This window comes from Thamnophis elegans, chromosome 14, assembly GCF_009769535.1.
Source record: "Thamnophis elegans isolate rThaEle1 chromosome 14, rThaEle1.pri, whole genome shotgun sequence".
Classification (NCBI taxonomy): Eukaryota; Metazoa; Chordata; class Lepidosauria; order Squamata; family Colubridae; genus Thamnophis; species Thamnophis elegans.
Genome location: NC_045554.1, coordinates 13,887,769 through 13,910,382, shown reverse-complemented (window position 1 = coordinate 13,910,382; position 22,614 = coordinate 13,887,769). Strand labels below are relative to the sequence as shown.

The window sequence follows — 22,614 nt, the reverse complement described above, 5'->3', positions numbered from 1 at the left end:
AATTAATACTTGGCTCATTCTTCTTCCTCCTGTGATATCAGCAAGCTCAGTGACACAGCAGTGGCTAATCTTATCTAGGCTGAGCTTTGCTCTGATAAAAATTTGGCTTTTACGACCCTCCGAGAGTAGAAAAGCAGAAGGACAACTGAACAAAGCACCTTCTTGCAAGCCAGAGCAACACAATGAAGACACAAAACATCTTGGCTCTCATCTTGAGCCTTCTAGCTGGTGTGGTCTGCTATCCAGCTGTCCAGAAGGAGAAGACAACAGGTGCCCACAAACTTCTCCTGATCTCCTTTGATGGCTTCCGATGGAATTATGATGAGGATGTAGATACTCCTCATATGGATTACTTGGCTAAAGAAGGAGTGAAAGCAAAATATATCACACCTCCCTTTGTGACTATGACTTCACCTTCGCATTTTACAATTATCACAGGTATGGCCGTCCTGTATTATTTTTTCAGCCCTAACTATTTTCTGGAGCATTAGTCACCAACCGGTGATCCGTGAGAAAATTTTGGGTGGTCCGCAGAAAATTTATTTCCCTTTTTTATATTGCATTAAATCAGGGGTCCTCAAACTACGGCCCCTGGGGTGGATATAGCAATAGCAATAGCAGTAGACTTATATACCGCTTCATAGGCCTTTCAGGCCTCTCTAAGCGGTTTACAGAGAGTCAGCATATTGCCCCCAACAATCTGGGTCCTCATTTTACCCACCTCGGAAGGATGGAAGGCTGAGTCAACCCTGAGCCGGTGAGATTTGAACCGCTGACCTGCTGATCTAGCAGTAGCCTGCAGTGCTGCATTTAACCACTGCGCCACTTTGGCTCTTGGATATGTGCAATGAACGTTTATGTTGCTGCAGAGAGTCTCCCCCTTCGGGGTCCTTTTGTGCAGATTGTAGGGGGGCAGAAATTCTGACTTGGGGTCTGCTTCAGCCTCCTGGTGTGGGGTTTTGGGTGAAGGCTGGAGGGAAGTAATGCTGGTGGCGAAGAGCCGGAGGGCCTTGTTCTAGTGGGACTGCATCATGGCCTGGAACTGGCTGACCATCTCAGCGCTCTGAGCCTCCAGGCGCCGGTACCTGGCCTTGCACTCCAGCATATCTTCCCTTTGATTGGAAAGCCTATGCTCCTAGTCCTCAGTGAGGCGCTTCTGCTGAGCCTCCTTCTCCGTCAGATCCAATTTGAACCAGCTGTTTTGCCAACTCTTTCTCCTGGGGGCTGCTTAGCTCCAGCAACTGCTTCCTGTTGGGGCCCTAAGGAGCCCAGGCGAGCAGGCAATGAAAGACTGGGAGGGGAGAGGTGAGTAGAGACCAGTGAGGTACCACTTGACATGACATCAACCAGAACGTGGTTGTACACAGTCATGAACTGCTTCCAGGACTCCGGCTCCGGATTTTGCCTGGAAGTTGACTCCTGAAGTCTTTTCCAGCAGTGCATGTAGCCACGAGGCAGTGGAGGTTTGTAATCAGAGTTTCCCTTCTCCTAGAAGATGGTTCTGACCAGTGGTGGGATTCAAATAATTTAGCAACTGGTTCTCTGCCCTGATGACCAGCTGGGTAGGCAGGGATCAGTGGTCATGTGACTGGGTGGGCATGGCCAACTCAACATCACTCAGGTCGATGGGCGCTTTGCTTTAGCTGTTACAATGTAACAAGGGTTAACTGGAGAGGCAGTTTCTGTAAGCAGGTCAATAAAGATTAGACTAGAAACAACACCAGAATGTTTCCTTCCTGCCTTCCTTACAGGATTAGCTCTGTAAAATGGGGGGGGGGGGGACAAAATGATATTTCTTCCAACAAACGGTTCTCCAAACTGCTTAGAAAGTTAAGAACCGGTTCTCCCGAATAGGTGCAAACTGGTTGAATCCCACCACTGGTTCTGACGCTTTATCTGCCATTGGGGTGTAGAGTCCTCTTCCGCCTTCAAAACCACTGACCATCTTCTCCTGTAACCCTGGGGAGGGGCCCTTACGAGGTGCTCCCAGCCGGGCCAGCTGGACCAAGGTTTCTTTAAGGAGGTGTTACTCCTCCATCACTCACCCTTTGTCCTGGCTTGTGACAGGCAGAGCCTGGCTTCCCAAACATTGGGCCCAGGATGGCGTGTTTATGTCATGTCTACATAATAGGACTGATCTAATATACTCAGACAAAACCATGAACGTGCATCCTATACATTAATATAATGTGTGAGACCAGCATAATCATTATAGCCAACAAAAAAGTGGGAAAAGTATGGTTGTGGTAAAATAAAACAGATGTAGGGGATAGTAAGCAAAGCACTCCTGATTATATATTTTAGTTTTTATATGGAAAAAATGAATGTTCAAAAGGGTTAATACACAGTGTGAATAATAACTATGAGAATGTATTCCTGCAAATGTATGTGTGAGATTAAAAAAATTTTAAAAACTTTTTATATTAAAAAAGTAGAACATTTGATCTTTCTTTAAATGTTTACCGTAAAAAAAAAACACATTTTCCATATATTCCTTAGAAGCAAGTGGCGAAAAATTGATATATATATTTTTCTTTCTTTATGGCTGACTATGTTCAGGACAGCCCCAAAAAATCTGTAATGCAAATTACATGTTTATATGTGCTCATTATTTACTGGAAATTAATTAAAGCAGGCAGATGATATGCTTATATGCTTACAAGTCATTCAACAGGTTTTAATTAATATTCCTCATTAGAAAGAATTTCCCATAAAGTAAATGCATTACAAAGATAATGATTTAATTAGTATTTGAATGTGATTGGTTAGAAAGGGCAATGTTTGCACCTAATTAATTTTAGGGTATAATTTAGTGAGGTTAAAATAAAGTGGAGGTTAGCAAGCATTTTTCTTTCTTAGAAGCGGTGGGGTAGAGAAAGCACTGTGGAATTTCAGATGTTCACATGTTCGGCCAACCCAAAAATCCTTTGTATCTTAGTAACAAAATAGAATGATCTAAGATTTGATTGGTCTGTTCAGCGTCCAGATATTTTGATGTGTGGTTTAAATGCGTTGAGTTCATACTCATAACCCATCGTTAGGAATGCCTCCATGGAAAAACCAAGAGGTTGGCATTTTTTCTGCTGTGCTCCTTCATTCTTTAGAAGATAGTTGATGAGACGCGGTAGTGCAGGGGTTAGAATGCAGTACTGCAAGCTACTTCTGCAGACTGCCAGCTGCCTGCAATTTGGGAGTTCAAATCTCACCAGCCACAAGGTTGACTCAGCCTTCCATCCTTCTGAAGTGGTTCAAATGAGGATCTAGATAGTTGTGGGCAAGAGGCTAACTCTATAACTGCTTAGAGCGGGTTATAAAAACACTGTGAAGTGGTATATAAGTCTGTGCTATTAGGAAGGAAGGAAAGAAGGAAAGAAGGAAGGAAGGAAGGAAGGAAGGAAGGAAGGAAGGAAGGAAGGAAAGAAGGAGCTGTGGTGGTGTACTGGTTAGAGTGCAGTACTACAGGCTACTTCTGCTGACTGCCAGCTGCTTGCAATTTGGCAGGTTGAATCTCCCCAGGCTCCAGGTTGACTCAGCTTTCCATCCTTCCGAGGTGGGTAAAATGAGGACCCAGATTGTTGGGGGCAAGAGGCTGACTCTGTAACCCGCTTAGAGAGGGCTGTAAAAGCACTGTGAAGCGGTATATAAATCTAAATGCTATTACTATTTGTGAGATTGTCCTAAACCATATTCATGAGTAGACAGGAAGTATCAAGTCCTAGCTGGGCAGCAAAAAAAAAAAGTTGTGTGTAAGCCTTAGCTGAATATAGCTTCAGTGTTGCTGGGATGTGCTGCGTTGCTCTGTTCTTTAGAAGATAGTTGATTTACACACACATACACACAGTAGGTCGTCTTGCAAGCTATTTGGAAGAGACATCTAAACTGCTTTAAGTAGGCCCCCAAGAAGGTTTAATGCAGAAGACATTGATGTTGTGTTGTCCCTCTACTACTTGTGTTGGCTCCCTTCCCTCATAATCAACACAAGCAACAGATGCTGGAGAACAGTCTCTGGAGAAGAAATTCTCCTTTTGTTCTCAATTGCTTAGATGAGATGAGAGCTTTTCCTGAGTAAACATCTGCTCACCCAGGCAGTATCTGTTCAGGTTTTCTTCTTTTTTCCTCTGACAAAGACAGTTGAGTTCTAATGGCAGCTGCTTCCAAGTTTCAGCTGAAGAAATAATTTTGTGGAGTCCAAAGATGAAGAGGAAGCTGGAATTTTGAAGGACAACATAGAAGTCCATAGGGTTCTGAAGATGCACATGGACTATGGAGGTCTTCTCTCTCTTTCTCAACGGCAAACTTTCTGTTCACTGTTCCATTTCTCTGGACTCAAAAAAAACTGGACAGCTTCCTTTGCCTTTGCCTTCAACTTAAGCCGTGTTTCTTCAGCCACATTTTCATGCAGATGTACAATTTCTTTGCTAGAGTGGACGACGGCTGCAGGATTCCTAGATAACCCATATCAGTGATGGCTAACCTTTTTGATGTTGCATGCCAAAAGTGGGGGGAGCGTGGGGAGAGGGGTCATGCGTGTGCGTACCCACACCCATAATTCTATGTGCCTCCCCCCATGCATGCCCCCTCCTCCCGCTTTTGGCATGCAATGGCACGGTGGACCTGTTTTTCGCCCTCCCCAGACTCCAGAGGCTTTCTAGAAGCCTGGGGAGGGCAAAAATGACCTTCCCCACCACCCCAGAGGCCCTCCAGAGGCCAGAAACAGCCCATTTTCTGACTTCCGGTTTGTGTGTTGGGCTGTTTTTCGCCTTCAGGAGGCTTCTCTAAAGCCCACTGAGGGAGAAAAATGGCTGAAAATCAAGGCTGAAAATCAGCTGGCCAGCATGTGCATGTGCGCTGGAGCTGACATAGGGCAACATCTTTGGGGCCCTCAGAAATGGCCTGTGTGGCCTCTCACAGACCTATATCCTTTGCCACTGTTCATTTCCCCTCATCTTCTTTTCCCAGGTCGCTGGATTGAAGATCACGGAGTCATCCATAATATGATGTTCAACACGGAAACTCTACTGAAGTACGGCTTTAAAGAAACCCAGAACAAGTCCGAATGGTGGGACAATGGAGTTCTTCCCCTCTGGATCACAGCTCAAAATCAGGTAATGGATCCAATAGTCATCAATGGCTTGGTTTCTACATGGCTGGGGAATTCTGGGAGTTGAAGCCCCTCTACCTTAAATATAACAAGGTTGGGAATTACAGTTGGTTTGCTAAGCACAGCAATGCGTGGAAACTAATCAAGGGGAGAAGCAACTTAGAACTAAGGAGAAATTTCCTGACAGTTAGAACAATTAACCACTTGCCTCCAGACAGGTTGTGAATTCTCCAACACTGGAAGTTTTAAAGAAGAGATTGGACAACCATTTGTCTGAAATGGTATAGGGTCTCCTGCTTGAGCAGGGGGTTGGACTAGAAGACCTCCAAGGTCCGTTCCAATAATGACAATTCTACATTCTGTGTTCTATCGTCCAAGTCAAACTCTCAACCTTCTGCTAAGCAGAGGTTGTAAAGAATCCCATTTTGGCAACCGCTATTGCTGACCCGTTGTTGACAATGAGGAAAATGACATTTAGTTTTTAAACTTTTAATAAGAGATAAAGGTAAAGATTCACCTTGCAAATATGTGCTAGTCGTCCCAGACTCTAGGGGGCAGTGCTCATCTCTGTTTCAAAGCCGAAGAACCAGCACTGTCCGAAGACGTCTCCATGGTTCTGTGGCTGGCATGACTAAACACCAAAGGTGCACGGAATGCTGTTACCTTCCCACCAAAGGTGGTTCCTATTTTTCTACTTGCATTTTACTGCTGGGTTGGCAGAAGCTGGGACAAGTAACAGGAGGTCACTCCGTTACGCAGTGCTAGAGATTTGAACCGCACAACTACCGACCTTTCTGATTGACAAGCTCAGCGTCTTAGACACTGAGCCACTACATCCCTTTTAAAAAAGAGATAGGACAACCAGTTGTCTGAAATGGTATGGGGGACTTCCTGACTGAGCAGGGAACACCTTCAAGCTCCCTTTCCTACTCTGCTATTCTGTTATTCTGTGAATTGTTTTTATTTGTTACCTGAAGTCTAAAAAATGGCCTAAATGCTCCTTCCTTAAGCTTGGCTCTTTGCATATTTAAATCTGCCAGATTGTGTGCCATTTAGAGTTGAACAGGGGAGTCGGATATCACCCAATGCTACTTTGAACAATTAAATGGAATAAATATGCTTTTATTTCATTTGATTTCCCAGTAATGCATCGATCTATCATTTTTGGCTGCAGAGTACATTCCTCAGAAAGCATGTTACAGTCTTTAGCACGAGGCTAAGTAGGCCATCAGACATAGTGGCAGCCTTGAAAAACTCCAACAAAACAATATGGTTTATTTTTTCTTCTTCTTTTCAATTACTTACAGTCTTTCGCTTAGCAACGGTGAACGTGGCGATGATTTCTTTGCCCTCACATAGGGGAAAGGGTGATGCTAATTCAAATGACACATGGAACAAGAATTTTAAAAAGCTCACGCAGCTTAAATCTAGCTTATGTCAAATTGAAAGCCATCTTCATCGTGAAAAGCAGAAAGCTCAGAGATACAGAACACTTTAATTTGAATAAGCAAAGAATCCAGGGCAAAGAATGAGGATGGGAGACAGGGAATGGCTGGGGGGGGGGGGAAATCTACCAGCTGTCTCACTGCAAAACTTTTCAGGAACAATAAGAATCGTTGTAATAAAAGGAAGGAAGCAAATAATGTTCCCAGTAAAACAGATCTCATTGCAAGTGTATAGCTGCTAGTAAAGTTGATTATGTTAATAAAACAGGGAGGCAGGAACAGTAAATACTCTCTCGTTTCAACATAATTGGGTTGTATGAGAGTTTTATTAAATTGTTCGGTTGGAATTATGACAGGGAGGAAAATCTCTCTGAGTCAGATTTTAACTCCGTGGAAATTCAACGGGCTGCTCAATCTAAAGAGGGGGAAAAGGGAAACCCCCAAAGACCCCAGACTAAGGATATAGAATAACAAGACTTGGAAGAGACCTTGGAGGTCTTCTAGTCCAATCCCGTTCAAGCAGGAGACCTTATATCATTCTGGATAGATCCAATCTCTTTACAACCTGGAATACTGCAACCAATTGTGGTCACCACGCTACAAAACCGCGGTTGAGACCTTGGAAAAAGTTCAGAGAAAAGCAACTAAGAGGATCAAAAGCCTGGAGACTAAAACATATGAAGAACGATTGCAGTATTTGGGCTTGGCTGGTCTAAAGAAAAGAAGAGTGTGAGGACATGACAGCAATTATTTGAGGGGCTGCCACAAAGAAGAGGGGGTCAAATTATTCTCCAAAGCACCTGAGGGCAGGACAAGAAACAATGGATGGAAGCTAAACCAAGAGAGAAGCAACCTGGAATTAAGGAGAAACTTCCTAACAGTGAGGACAATTAACCAGTGGAACAGCTTGCCTCCAGAAATCGTGGGTGCTTCATCACTGGAGGTTTTTAAGAAGAGTCTAGACAGCCACTTATTTGAAATGGTATAGGTTCTCTTGCTTGAGCAGAGGGTTAGACTACAAGACCTCCAAGGTCCCTTCCAGCCATATTCTATTCTATTCTATTCTATTCATTTCATACCATTGTCCAATCTCTTCTTAAAGCCTCCAGTGATGGAGTGGCCACAGCTTCTGAAGGCAAGCCATTCCACTGACTGTTGTCACTGACAGGAAATTTCTCTTAATTCTAGATTTGGTTAGTCTTTGATAAGCTTCCATCCATTACTTCTTGTCCTACCCTTGGCTGCTTTGGAGAATAGATTCCATTCCATTGCAATGGAACTTAGCAAGTCACAAAAGAAAGAACAGACTACCTCTACCATTTAAAATGAAATTTAGACAAGAATATTTGAGCTGACATGGGACTATTCCACCCTGGAAAATCCTATAAGGCTTCAGAGACATTAATGGCTCTGTACAATGATATCAGCATCCCTGCCAATTGGCGACATTTTAATGCCCAGAAAGTCAATGTTTTAAGAAGCAGTGGGCTGATCACTATAACATCTCTTCATAAAAATACTGCTGGGGACAAAGATCTGTTGTTGCTGCCTTCTACCCATTTCTGTTGGGACTCTCATCCTATAATTATTCAAGCTTATATCTCGCTCGTCCTCCTCCTCTGAGCTCATAATTGTATACACCACGGAAATGATTGACCTATTTTATCCTACCAACAAAACCTGTAAAGTAACTGACTAGCAGAGCTGACCTTTCTTCTCCTTGTGCCATATCCATCATCGGACATTGGCGATGATGTTCGCGCTCCTATTTTTATTAACAGATGCACGAAAAAGCCCCTGAGTTTTGTCCAAACCAGTCCATTAGATTTTTGAAACCATGATAGCAATAGCACTTAGACTTATATACCACTTCACAGCACTTTTACAGCCCTCTCTAAGCAGTTTACAAATGTCAGCATATTAGCCCCCAACAATCTGGGTCCTCATTTTACACACCTCAGAAGGATGGAAGGATGGATCAACCTTGAGGTGGTCAGGATCGAACTCCTGGCAATCGGCAGAGTTAGTCTGCAATACTGCATTCTGAGGAAGGAAGGAAAGAAGGAAGGAAGGAAGGAAGGGCAATAGCAATAGCACTTAGACTTATATACCACTTCACAGCACTTTTACAGCCCTCTCTAAGCAGTTTACAGAGTCAGCCTCTTGCCCCCAACAATCTGGGTCCTCATTTTACCCACCTCGGAAGGATGGAAGGCTGAGTCAACCTTGAGTCAATCAGGATCGAATTGCTGGCAGTCGGCAGACTTAACCTGTGATACTGCATTCTGAGAAAGGAAGGAAGGAAAGAAAGAAGGGAGGGAGGGAGGGAAGGAGGGAGGGAGGGAGGGAGGAAGGAAGGAAGGAAGGAAGGAAGGAAGGGCAATAGGAATAGCACTTAGACATACAGTATACCTCTTCATAATGCTTTTACAGCCCTCTCTAAGCGGATTACAGAGTTAGCCTCTTGTCACCAACAATCTGGGTCCTCATTTTACCCACCTCAGATGGAGGGAAGGCTGAGTCAACCTTGAGCCTGGGGAGTTTCAAACTGCTAAACTGCAAGCAGCCAGCAGGCAGTAGAAGGATCCTACAGAATTGCACTTTAAGCACTGTGCACCATGGAAGGAAGGAAGGAAGGAAGGAAGGAAGGAAGGAAGGAAGGAAGGAAGGAAGAGCAATAGCACTTAGATACCCATCAGAGAAAATAAATAAGCAAGGGCAACAACTGAAAGGAGGAAGGATGAGGAGGGAAAGGAAGAAAGGGTAAATCAGAGGAAGTAAGCGAGGGGAGAGGGTAAGAATGAGGAGAAGGGAGGAGGAGTGGGGAACGAGAGGGGAAAGAAGAAAGGATAAAGGAGAGGAGAAACAAGAAGGCAGAGAGGAAAGGGTGAGAAGATAGTAGGAGCAAAGTTGTTGCAAAATAAGATGGAGGCATGGAGTGGCACGATAGTGAGCCAAACTGTATTCTATATGTTTGTAAGAAAATAACGATAATGTTAACAGTAATTATAAGAGTGTATATTTGTGAGTGAATTTGAAAGAGAAAAATTAAAATCTTTTTAATAGACAAATGCTTCTAGTCTCTTCAAGTGGCTTCCTGTCCAAGACCAACTCTCCACTCCGTAGAGCAGGATAGAAAAGATGTAGTAAGTCTGGTTTTCAACCTTAGGCTTATGTCGTGACTGTAGAACAGTGGTCTCCAACCTTGGCAACTTTAAGATCTGTGGACTTCAATTTCCAGAGTTGAAGTCCACAAGTCTTAAAGTTGCCAAGGTTGGAGACCACTGCTGTAGAAGACCACCAAGCTGACCATAGGGTTCAATAGGCTTCTTCTGGATCCTTCTTCAATAGTACTATTTATATGTTAGCTTCCCCGCGCTGGCACTATCCAGCTTATCTACCTAGATCTCTGCTCATACTGGCAAGAAATGATGTGTCTCCTTTATCTATCACATTTGGAAAATACAAGTTGAAGAAGTCTGGTTTATCTCTACCATGGTTGTAAGCAGAGGACAGCCCACACTTTGGTTCATGTAAGGCCAGGCCCAAGGAACCAGAACCACACCGTTCACATGATCTTGGAGTCTTAGTGGGATCTTGGAGTCCTCCTAGTGGACAACCATTTAAATAGGAGCCAGCCGTGTGCAGCAGCTGCCAAAAAAGCCAACACAGTTAGTTCTAGGCTGCATCAACAGAGGGATAGAATCAAGATCATGTGAAGTGTTAATATGACTTTATAATGCCTTGGTAAGGCCACACTCTGAATACTGCATCCAGTTTTGGTCACCACGATGTAAAAAAGATGTGGAGACTCTAGAAAGTGTGCCGAGAAGAGCAACAAAGATGATTAGGGGACTGGAGGCTAAAACATTTGAAGAACAGTTGCAGGAACTGGGTATGTCTAGTTTAATAAAAAGAAGGACCAGGGGAGACATGATAGCAGTCTTCTAATATCTCAGGGGTTGCCCCAAAGAAGAGGAAGTCAAAATTCTCCAAAGCACCTGAGGGCAGGACAAAAAGCAATGGGTAGAAACTAATCAAGGAGAGAAGCAACCTAGGACTAATGAGAAATATCTAGACAGTTAGAACAATTAACCAGTGGAACAACTTCCCTCCAGAGGTTGTGAAAGCTCCAACACTGGAAGTTTTTAAGAAGATGTTGGATAACCATTTGTCTGAAGTAGTGTAGCGTTTCCTGCCTAAACAGGGAGTTGGACTACAAGACCTCCAAGTCCCTTTCAACTCTCTTATTCTAAACTTCTCAACTTCTGATCATGGTAGCTTCTTCATTGTTGGTTGCCTAGTTGCAAGAATCTCACCAGACTAACTGCCCTCTCTTGGGATGAGGCAGATCAAGGCAATCTTAAGGGGATCTGACCTCCATTGCTTTGTCTCCTGGAGGAAGATGGAGTTGGGGAAACTGAATGGAGCTGAGTGTTTACTGGCCAGATGCCCTTCCTGTCACCAATACAGAGTTTTATTCAGCAGATCGATTCTCATTGTGCCCAATGAGATGTATACCATCCAATTTACCCATTTAAATTTCCAATACTTTTGAGCCACAAATAGCAAGGACTTTATGAACGTTCAACTGCATTTGGAGCCACTGAATATAATGGCTTTTATTTCTTAGGAAAAGTGTAGGCTTGTCCCCTGGAAAAAGCAATATTTGAAATATGTGGGACATCACTCTTGCTCTGACATTAAGAACTTAAATTCCTCTTTTATTCCTTTGCAAGATTTGTCTGCTTTGTCAACTTAGATTTTATACTGAATCTGACCTTTTCCCAGTATATTAAATGTCAGTAAGAATATTATTACTTTACAGCCCCAGCTTAGCACTTTAGAAATTAAATTCAGCAGAATAACAATATTAGTGGTAAGAAGGATACCTGACTACTGCTCTTTTGAAATTCATATTATTAGTATTATTATTTTTTTAAAAAAACTCTATAATTTGGGAGAGAGAGAAATTATTTCTGCTTAAACTTCATGTGTTTGCCAGTTAGACTCATATATTCTGAAGAAAGCAGTATTTAATTCAATGGAACATTCCCAGATAATCGTGAAGTCATTTGCAGTCATGCTCATAAATTTAATTGTAAGATGTTTTGAGTGTTTTGTTTATTTGTCCTGGATGCCTTAAGTCTTAGAGGGAAGATTTGCAATGGAAAGTACCAGTTTTCCCAAAGTACAGAAAAGACAGAAAAATAGGCAATCAATATTTGTAGTATCAAGTTGTCAAATGGGGTCTGTTTGCGAAATTTACAATGAGCTCCTATGATTTGAATGTTACATTTTTATATTTGCAATTTATTTATTTACTTATTTATTTTTATTTTTCTTTCCTTTTCCTTCTATATTTATCTCTTTTTTCCTTTTCTTTTTCTTTCTTTCTCTCCCTTCCTTCCCTCCTTTTTTCCTTTCCCTTCATTCCTTGCTTTCTTTCTCTCTTTCCTTCATTCTTCCTTTCTTCTTCTTCCTTTTTTCTTTTTCTTCTTTCTTATTTCCTTTTTCCCTTCCTTCCCTCCTTTATATCCCTCCCTTCCCTTCATTCCTTGCTTCCTTCCTCTCTTTCCTTCCTTCTTCCTTCCTTTCTTCTCCCTTCCTTTCTTTTTTCTTTTCTTTCTTTCTTTCTCTTTTCTTTCTCTTCCTTCACTGCTTCCTTTCTCTCTTCTTTCTTTCCTTTATTCTCCCTTCCTTTTTTCTTTTCTTTCTTTCTCTTCCTTCCCTCCTTTATTTCCCTTCCTTCCCTTCCTTCCTTGCTTCCTTTCTCTTGTTTCCTTTCTTCTTCATTCCCCCTCCTTCCTTTATTCTCTCTTCTTTCCTTCTTTCTTTTTCTTATTCCTTCCTTCCTTTCCTCCTCCCTCCCTCTCTTTTTCCCTCCCTCTCTCTTTCCCTCCCTCCCTCTTTCCCTCCCTCCCTCTTCCTTCCTTCCTTCCTTCCTTCCTTCTTTCTTTCTTTCTTTCTTTCTTTCTTTCATCTTTCTGAATTAGGGGAAAAAAGCTGCCTCTTTTCACTATCCAGGGGGCAATGCCAACTACAGTGGTCAGTCAGTCATGAGACGATTGGCAGAATCCTCCAATCACCCCGACAGGAACGAGACTGAGTGGCGAGAGAACATCGACATTGTCATGAACTGGTTTGCTAAAGAAGACTTTGATTTTGTCACCCTTTATTATGGGGAACCTGACAATATCGGTCATTCCGTTGGCCCGGAGACTGAGGCCCGGAAAAAAATAATCCGACAAATTGATCGAACCCTCGGTTACCTGCTCACCTCAATAAAAAAACACAAGTTGGAAGATACCCTCAATGTCATAATTACATCTGACCACGGCATGACCACGGTCAAAAAGAAACCGGCGGTCGAAGAGATCTTGTTGAAAGATTACATTAAATTCAAAGATCTCGTGAAGTTTGACATTCTTGATTACGGGGGATTTGGGATGATATTACCCAAAAAAGGGAAAGAAGAAGAAATTTACAAGAAACTAAAAGGTGCTCACCCTCATCTGCATGTCTACAAAAAGGAAGAGTTTCCTGAACATTTTCACTATGCCAAGCACGAACGTGTGTTGCCAATCCTGGTTTATGGGGATTCCGGTTACGCGATCAACGGGGTAAGTCTGGTGTGAAATCAGAAGTGGATGATGCGTAATTGTGTGTAAGAACTTGCTTATTTTTTCAAAAAAGCAGAGAGGAATCGTGCAAAACTATCTGATGTAAATTAGAAATAGTCCTTGACTTTGATGTTGTTAGTTGCGAAGTTGTGTCCGACCCATTGCGACCTGATGGGCAATGTCCCTCCAGACCATCCTGTCCTCTACCATCCCCAGAGTCAATTTAAGCTCACACCGACTGCTTTGGTGACTCCATCCAGCCCCCTCATTCTCTGTCATCCCCTTCTTTTACCCTCAGTCTTTCCCAGCATAAGACCCTTCTCCATTGAGTCTTTCCTTCTCATTAGGTGGCCAAAGTATTTGAGATTCCCCTTCAGGGTCTATCCTTCTAAAGAGCAGTCAGGGTTGATCTCCTCCAGGACTGACCGGTTTGATGGCCTTGCAGTCCAAGGGACTCGCAGGAGTCTTCTCCAGCACCAGAGTTCAAAGGCCTCCATTCTTTGGCACTCAGCCTTCCTTATGGTCCAACTTTCACAGCCATCCATTGCAACTAGGGAACCAGAGGCTTGACTAGACGCACTTTTGTTGGCAGAGTGATGTCTCTGCTTGTAGCAAAGCAGTACTAGCAGCAAATCCAAAATTTCCTGGCGAAAGGATCTTCCTCAGAGATCAAGATTTGCTCTCTGGATTGCTCAGAGGAAGGCAGTAGAGATGATGATGATGGACTAGAAACAGACTTTCTAAAGATGGGAGGAATTCAGCAAGTTTAATTGGACAGTGCTGACTCTTTGGCTTTGAAATGGAGATGAGCACCGTCCCCTAGAGTTGGGAACAACTAGCACATACGTGTGAGGAGAACCTCACCGAGATGGGATCGGTGGGCTGAGTAGGGGAGCTGTATTTTTATGTGAGGAGTTAAGTATCCATAAGCTTTCCAGCTCTCAACCGTTGCAGACAGAATCAGGAAGTGATATGGTGGATTATATAGACATCTCCTGTTGGATGTAGGAAATTCAGAATTGAATCATTCCCAACTGATGGCTCTTCAGATGTTTTGAAACCATTATCTATTTCAGGTCTGAGATACAATCTAATAATCTCCTCATTGACATCTCCCTTGGTCATCTGTTTCCTTTGACAATTATCCTCCCCTCCTCCTCCTCTTCCTGTACTCCTTCTCCTTCCTTCTTCCTTTTTTCTTCATCTCTTCCTCCTCCTCCTCTTCTTCTCCTTCTTCCTTCTTTCTTCATCTCCCTTCTTCCTTTCTCCTTCATCTCCTCCTCCTCTTCTTCATCTTCATCTTATTCTCCACCTTCTCCTTCTTCCTTTTTTCCTTCTTCATCTCCCTTCTTCCTTTCTTCATCTCCTCCTCATCTTCTTCTTTCTCCTTCTTCTTCCTTCTACCTTTCATCTCCTCCTTCTCTTCTCCTTTTCCCTTCTTCCTTTCTTCTTCATCTCCTCCCCTTCCTCCTCCAGTTCTGCTCTTTCTCTCTTCTCTTTCTTCTTTTTCCTGCTTCTTTTCCTTTTCCTCCACATTTCTCTTCTCCTTCTTCTCCTTTCTCTCCTCCTCCTTCTCTTCCTGTCCTTGTTTCTCTCCTCCTCCTCCTTCCTCTCCTCCTCCTCCTCCTCTTCCCAATGTAAAGCAAAACAGCTTCCAGCCTTGTCATTATTTTGAAGAATGTAAAGCCTTTCTCCTCTTAAGATCCCACGATCTCCATAGGCAATTCTTAGAAGAGAAATACAGTGGGTTGCAAGTGCCAGGCCTGGGCTTGTAAGCAAGGCTACCAACCAGGAAAGAAAGAAAGAAAAAATCATCTCAGTTGGTCCAGAACATCCTTGGGAACTTGAGGTCATGGCAAGCAGCAACCCCATCTATTTTTGGTTATTTATTTTTGGGGTGATTTGGTGTTTCTTTTTTTTTTTAAAGATCACATATTCCTGCTCTTCATATTGAAGTCAAGTTAATACATTAACTCTCATTGCAAGAGAAATCAATGTAAACACTTTTCATTTTAAAGCATTCCTTCCTTAGCCTATTAACCACTATTAGCATTCCACATTCCACTACCCCCTCAAGGCCCTGATATCCTCAGCTGATCAATAAACAATAACATGCAATTTCGCACAGAAAGGTGGCCGTTGCATAATGGCCTTTTTAATTCCGCACTTTCAGATGGTGACCTTTCCTTCTGAACGCTCTCCTCTGTCCTTATCACCATAACCATGCCACCACTTGCAGATGTTAAAAAGAGAAACAAACAAACAACAACCAGAAATCTGCAAACTGCAGTGGATCCCAGCGCTTGCCCGCTGGAATCTTAGAACAGAATAGAACGGATGAGCCGGAAAGGGACCTCAGAGGTCTTCTAGTCCAGCCCACTGCTCAAAGCAGGAGAACCTATGAGATTTCAGTTCAGTTTTACCCTCTGTGTAAAATCTCTTCCCCCGCTTCTGAATTGCTATCAGGGCAAGGAGAGGATCTGGGCAGGACATCGGAGAGCAGGTGTGTGAGCTTCTCCTCTGGAGTCCTGATAGGAGAAGGTCTCAAAATGCCATTGGCCATCAAGCCCATTTTCCCAACTGCCCATCACCTGGCTCAAAAACCCTTCTTCGCCTCTCCAGGGCTGCACCTAAGATGGCTTTGATGCAAGAGGCTCTTTGCTCTTCACCTTTGTCGTTCTTTGAGTAGAGCAACAGTGACATGTAGTGGCTGCTACGGTAGCAAGTCCAGAGGGTTGCTGCATTTGATCAGTGGGACTGTAAAGAGTTAGAACTTGCAGGCAGTCTTCTGGTCATCACTGGTTTGCCCTTATGAACAGCAGAAGGGGAGGGAGGGAGGAAAACAAGGAGAGGGAAAGGTAGGGAGGGAGGGAGAGAGGGAGGGAGGGTGGAGGGAAGGAAATAAGGAAGGGAGGGAGAGAGAGAGAGGGAGGAGGGAGGGAAGAAAACAAGGAGGAAGGGAGGAAAACAAGGAAGAAGAGAGGGAGGGAGGAAAACAAGGAAGAAGAGAGGGAGCGAGGAAAACAAGAGAGGGAGGGAGGAAAACAAGGAAGAAGAGAGGGAGGGAGGAAAACAAGGAAGAAGAGAGGGAGGGGGAAAAACAAGGAAGAAGAGTGGGAGGAAGGGAGGAAAACAAGGAAGAAGAGAGGGAGGGAGGGAAGAAAACAAGGAAGAAGAGAGGGAGGAAGGGAGGAAAACAAGGAAGAAGAGAGGGAGGGAGGAAAACAAGGAAGAAGAGAGGGAGGAAGGGAGGAAAACAAGGAAGAAGGGAGGGAGGGAGGAAAACAAGGAAGAAGAGAGGGAGGGAGGGAGGGAGGGAGGGAGGAAAACAAGAAAGAAGAGAGGGAGGGAGGGGGAAAAACAAGGAAGAAGAGGGAGAGAGGGAGGAAAACAAGGAAGAAGAGAGGGAGGGAGGAAAACAAGGAAGAAGAGAGGGAGGGAGGGAGGGAGGGAGGAAAACAAGAAAGAAGAGAGGGAGGGAGGGGGAAAAACAAGGAAGAAGAGGGAGAGAGGGAGGAAAACAAGGAAGAAGAGAGGGAGGGAGGAAAACAAGGAAGAAGAGAGGGAGAGAGGGAGGAAAACAAGGAAGAAGAGAGGGAGAGAGGGAGGAAAACAAGGAAGAAGAGAGGGAGGGGGAAAAACAAGGAAGAAGAGAGGGAGGAAGGGAGGAAAACAAGGAAGAAGAGAGGGAGGGAGGAAAACAAGGAAGAAGAGAGGGAGGGAGGGAGGGAGGGAGGGAGGAAAACAAGGAAGAAGAGAGGGAGGGAGGAAAACAAGGAGGAAGAGAGGGAGGGAGGAAAACAAGGAAGAAGAGGGAGGGAGGAAAACAAGGAAGAAGAGAGGGAGGGAGGAAAAGAGCTAGGGAGGGAGGAAAACAAGGAAAAAGAGAGGGAGGGAGGGAGGGAAGCAAGGAAAAAGAGAAGGAGGGAGGAAAACAAGGAAGAAGAGAGGGAGGGGGAAAAACAAGGAAGAAGAGAGGGAGGAAGGGAGGAAAACAAGGAAGAAGAGAGGGAGGGAGGAAAACAAGGAAGAAGAGAGGGAGGGAGGGAGGGAGGGAGGAAAACAAGGAAGAAGAGAGGGAGGGAGGAAAACAAGGAGGAAGAGAGGGAGGGAGGAAAACAAGGAAGAAGAGGGAGGGAGGGAGGAAAACAAGGAAGAAGAGAGGGAGGGAGGAAAAGAGCTAGGGAGGGAGGAAAACAAGGAAAAAGAGAGGGAGGGAGGGAGGGAAGCAAGGAAAAAGAGAAGGAGGGAGGAAAACAAGGAAGAAGAGAGGGAGGGGGAAAAACAAGGAAGAAGAGAGGGAGGAAGGGAGGAAAACAAGGAAGAAGAGAGGGAGGGAGGAAAACAAGGAAGAAGAGAGGGAGGGAGGGAGGGAGGGAGGAAAACAAGGAAGAAGAGAGGGAGGGAGGAAAACAAGGAGGAAGAGAGGGAGGGAGGAAAACAAGGAAGAAGAGGGAGGGAGGGAGGAAAACAAGGAAGAAGAGAGGGAGGGAGGAAAAGAGCTAGGGAGGGAGGAAAACAAGGAAAAAGAGAGGGAGGGAGGGAGGGAAGCAAGGAAAAAGAGAAGGAGGGAGGAAAACAAGGAAGAAGAGAGGGAGGGGGAAAAACAAGGAAGAAGAGAGGGAGGAAGGGAGGAAAACAAGGAAGAAGAGAGGGAGGGAGGAAAACAAGGAAGAAGAGGGGGAGGGAGGGAGGGAGGGAGGAAAACAAGGAAGAAGAGAGGGAGGGAGGAAAACAAGGAGGAAGAGAGGGAGGGAGGAAAACAAGGAAGAAGAGGGAGGGAGGGAGGAAAACAAGGAAGAAGAGAGGGAGGGAGGAAAAGAGCTAGGGAGGGAGGAAAACAAGGAAAAAGAGAGGGAGGGAGGGAGGGAAGCAAGGAAAAAGAGAAGGAGGGAGGAAAACAAGGAAGAAGAGAGGGAGGGGGAAAAACAAGGAAGAAGAGAGGGAGGAAGGGAGGAAAACAAGGAAGAAGAGAGGGAGGGAGGAAAACAAGGAAGAAGAGAGGGAGGGAGGGAGGGAGGGAGGGAGGGAGGAAAACAAGGAAGAAGAGAGGGAGGGAGGAAAACAAGGAGGAAGAGAGGGAGGGAGGAAAACAAGGAAGAAGAGGGAGGGAGGGAGGAAAACAAGGAAGAAGAGAGGGAGGGAGGAAAAGAGCTAGGGAGGGAGGAAAACAAGGAAAAAGAGAGGGAGGGAGGGAGGGAAGTAAGGATGAAGAGAAGGAGGGAGGAAAACAAGGAGGGAGAGTGGGAGGGAGGAATGTAGGGAGGGAGAGAGGGAGAGAGGGAAAAGGATAGGATGGTATTTTTAATGTTTTCTGATTTTAAATTGTTCAATGACACTTAGCAATCTTTTCCTTTTAAAATAGCTGCATTATTAAGAAGGCTTCTTTCCATTGTTTCCTTCACAGAGGTTTATTCTCTACATCAACAAAGGGGACCACGGTTTCGACAACGAAGGCATGGACATGAAGACCATCTTTAGAGCTTTTGGTCCCGATTTCAAGAAGGGGTATTTAGCGGAACCTTTTGACAGCATCCACATTTATCCTCTGATGTGCAAGCTGCTAGGAGTCCGGCCAGAACTGAACAATGGCTCCTTGGCATTGACTGAAGACATGCTGAGGTCGTCAGCATCGGGCAAACGCCTTGTTCCTCTCCTAGGTTTTGGGACCATCGGTCTCCTCTTTCTCCTGATGGCCATCTAGCTTTGACATAAGGTAGATAATCCATCATCAAAGAAAATCCATGCTTTTCCCCTTTGCTTTATAAAGAAAGACATGGATGTATTATGGGAGATCCTGGGCAAGAAACATATATTCATCTCATAAGTTTTGGAAATCCTTGAAGATCTAAAAAAGAGTGAGTGATGGGCTACCTTATCACAACAAAACATTGTTGTTAGTTGCGAGGTCATGTCTGTCCCATTGCAACCCCATGGATGACATTCTTCCAGACCTTCCTGTCCTCTACCATCCCCCGGAGTCTATTCAAGGTCTTGCTGACTGCTTCAGTGACTCCATCCAGCTACCTCCTTCTCTGTCGGCCCCTTCTTCTTTTGCTCTCCATCTTTCCCAACATTAGGCTCTTCTCCAGTGAGTCCTTCCTTCTCATTAGGTGGCCAAAGTCTTTGAGTTTCCTCTTCAGGATCTGGCCTTCTAAACAGCAATCAGGGTTGATCTGCTCTAGGACTGACCAATTGGATCGCCTTGCAGTCCAAGGGACTCGCAGGAGTCTTCTCCAGCATCAGAGTTCAAAGGCCTCCATTCTTTGGCGCTCAGCCTTTCTTATGGTCCAGCTTTCACAGCCACACATTGCAACTGGGGGGAAAATTGTTAAAACAATAACTGCATCTTAATATGCTTTAGCCCTGCTGGAAACTTCCTGTGGGTTTCTTAATCTCAAGACCCAGAGACATCACAGTCCTTGGTCTGTATGTGGTTTTGAGCAGCATTAAAGACTCATTTTATCCCCATTTCTCTCTCTCCCTCTGTGGCTTTCAGTTGCTGCTGAAACATTGCAAGTGGGAAAGCCATAGCCTTAACTAGACATACTTTGCTTGGCAGGGTGATGTCTCTGCTACTAGCAAAGCAATATTAGCAGCAAATCCCAAATTTTCTGGTGAAAGGTTCTTCCTGACAATCAGAATTGCTCAGGAAAAGGCAATAGAGATGATGATGGACTAAAAACAGACCTTCAAAAAAGATGAAAGGAATTGGGAAAGTTTAATCTCATAAAAAGGAAATGCAGACTGGATATCATCTCTTTGTTCTACTCCATAAAAAGATACCGCAGAGAAGGAAGCCTCCATCTGTTCTTCATTATCCTAGAACCCAAGATACGTAATAGTAGATTCAATACAGGGCTTCTTAGCTTCAGTCAGTCATCTTATCACACTAGACACTTAGTGGCGTGACTACTGACACTTGCTGGCTAGGCGACAGCCCTTGAACACTTGCCGGAAGCTTCAACTCTTCCAGAATAGCAGTTAGACTTATATACCGCTTCATATGGCTTTCAGCCCTCTCTAAGCGGTTTACAGAGTCAGCATATCACCCCCAACAATCCGGGTCCTCATTTTACCCACCTCGGAAGGATGGAAGGCTGAGTCAACCCTGAGCCAGTGAGATTTGAACCGCTGAACTGCTGAACTAGCAGTCAGCTGAAGTGGCCTGCAGTACTGCACTCTACCCACTGCGCCACCTTGGCTCTAAATGCACCAGATGGATGTATATGCCTCAGTATGCCCATGTAAACACTTCTGCTTCATGAGCCGCACTGATCACCTGTGTGTTTCCAGGTGCATCAAGAGTCTGATGGCTACCAATAAAAGTCTCACATGGTCTGGGACTCACCATATTTCTACAATATCTACCTACCCATTTTAACCCAACAGAGATAGTGCTCTGTTGAGCCACGGTTGCGCAGTGGTTAGAGTGCAGTACTGCAGGCTACTTCTGCTGCCTGCCGGCTGCCTCCAATTTGGCAGTTCAAATCTCCCCAGGCTCCAGGTTGACTCAGCCTTCCATCCTTCCGAGGTGGGTAAAATGAGGACCCAGATATTTGGGGCAAGTGGCTAACTCTGTAAACCCCTTAGAGAGGGCTGTAAAAGAACTATGAAGCGGTATATGAGTCTAAGTGCTATTGCTTTGCTCTTCCTTTTCCCTTCCTTCCTTCCTTCCTTCCTTCCTTCCTTTCTGTGCAATAATTAGAAAGGAGTATTGCAGTCTAACTCTGGCAACTGCCAAGAGTTCGATCCTGACCAGCTCAAGGTTGACTCAGCCTTCTACCCGAGATGGGTAAAATGAGGACCCAGATTGTTGGGGGAAGATGCTGACTCTGTAAACTGTTTAAAGAGGGCTGTAAGGCACTGTGAAGCGATATATAAGTCTTAAGTGCTATTGCTATTGCTTTGCTCTTCCTTCTTTCCTTCCTTCCTTCCTTCCTTCCTTCCTTCCTCCTTCCTTCCTGTGCAATAGTTAGAAAGGAGTATTGCAGGCTAACTCTGCTGACTGCAAAGAGTTCGATCCTGACCAGCTCAAGGTTAACTCAGCCTTCCATCCTTCCGAGGTGGGTAAAATTTGGACCCAGATTGTTGGGGGCCAAGAGGCTGACTCTGTAAACTGCTTAGAGAGGGCTGTAAATCAGTGTGAAGCAGTATATAAGTCTAAATGCTCTTAGGTTCCTTTGATTAAACAATGCCATCTTTTTGGAACCCCAGAATCAGGCCATCTCTGTCCTTCTGGAATGAGTCCTCCCACAAGATCCAGCTGCCCCCCCCCCCCATTGTCTTGATGCCTTGGAGAGCCTTGAAGACTTGGCCCCCTCACCCAGGCCTTGGCCCCCTTCTCCTTTGGGCGGAATTGCTTCTCGTTGTTGCCTGCCTTTTGCATCTTTTTATCCTTCCTTGTGCTATTGAATTGTTTTAGAGTTTTTCTGGGTCTTTATATGTGAACCCCTGGAGTTGCCGAGAGTCAGCAGATGTAAATATTCCAATAAATTTTTTTTTTTAAAAAAAGATCATTTCCCAAGTCAGTTGTGTTTTTTACTCACATCATACGCGGGAATGAAAAACCAGAGTTGGCTCTTTTCAGCTTCATAAAACTATTCTAGTAAAAAATCTGGATTGGTTCATAACTCATGCAGTTTTGAGAACTGTTCTCTCTTCTTTCCTTCCTTCTTCCATCCTTTTTTTTTTCATTCTTTTTTCTCTTTTTTTCTTTCCCTCGCATTCTCTCCTTTCTTTCCCTTCCTTTCCTGCTTCCTTTCTCTCTTCTTTCCTTCCTTCCTTCTTTCCTTCTTTTCTTCTCCCTTCCTTTTTTCTTTCTTTTCTTTCTCTTCCTTCCCTCCTTTATTTCCCTTTCTTCCCTTCCCTCCTTTCTTCCTTTCTCTCTTGTTTCATTCCTTCCTTCTTCCTTCCTTCTTCCTTCCTTCTTCCTTCCTTTATTCTTCCTTCCTTTTTTCTTTTTCTTTTCATTCTTTTTTCTCTTTTCTTTCTTTCCTCACATTCTCTCCTTTCTTTCCCTTCCTTTCCTGCTTCCTTTCTCTCTTCTTTCCTTCATTCTTTTCCTTCCTTCCTTCTCCCTTCCTTTTTTCTTTTTCTTTCTCTTCCTTCCCTCCTTTATTTCCCTTTCTTCCCTTCCCTCCTTTCTCCCTTTCTCTCCTTTCCTTCCTTCTTCCTTCCTTCCTCCTTCCTTTATTCTTCTTTCCTTTTTTCTTTTCATTCTTTTTTCTTTTCTTTCTTTCCCTCCCTTCTCTCTTTCCTTTCCCTCCCTTCTCTCCTTCCTTTCCCTTCCTTCCCTGCTTCCTTTCTCTCGTTTCCTTCCTTCCTTCTTTCCTTCCTTTCTTCTCCCTTTCTTTTTTCTTTCTTTTCTTTATCTTCCTTCCCTTCTTTCCCTTTCTTCCCTTCATTCCCTGCTTCCTTTCTCTCTTGTTTCCTTCCTTCCTTC

The 22,614-nt window shown here is 44.3% G+C and overlaps 1 protein-coding gene across 1 annotated transcript; it reads left to right on the top strand.

Moving 5' to 3' along the window:
• Positions 1-182: 182 nt before the first annotated feature.
• LOC116517861 (ectonucleotide pyrophosphatase/phosphodiesterase family member 7-like) lies at positions 183-19,104 on the top strand. Its single transcript, XM_032231033.1, has 4 exons — positions 183-438; positions 4,960-5,105; positions 12,543-13,169; positions 18,577-19,104. Exons 1-4 carry the CDS (start codon positions 183-185, stop codon positions 18,871-18,873), a joined length of 1,326 nt encoding a protein of 441 aa, XP_032086924.1. The 3' UTR covers positions 18,874-19,104.
• The last annotated feature ends 3,510 nt before the right edge of the window (positions 19,105-22,614 follow it).

Bases quoted from the DNA above. Each gene is read 5' to 3' on its own strand.
- LOC116517861 (XM_032231033.1), top strand. From the start codon at position 183: ATGAAGACACAAAACATCTTGGCTCTCATCTTGAGCCTTCTAGCTGGT. The intron at 439-4,959 runs GTATGGCCGTCC...TTCTTTTCCCAG, and splicing joins GCATTTTACAATTATCACAG to GTCGCTGGATTGAAGATCAC. The intron at 5,106-12,542 runs GTAATGGATCCA...TTTCTGAATTAG, and splicing joins GGATCACAGCTCAAAATCAG to GGGAAAAAAGCTGCCTCTTT.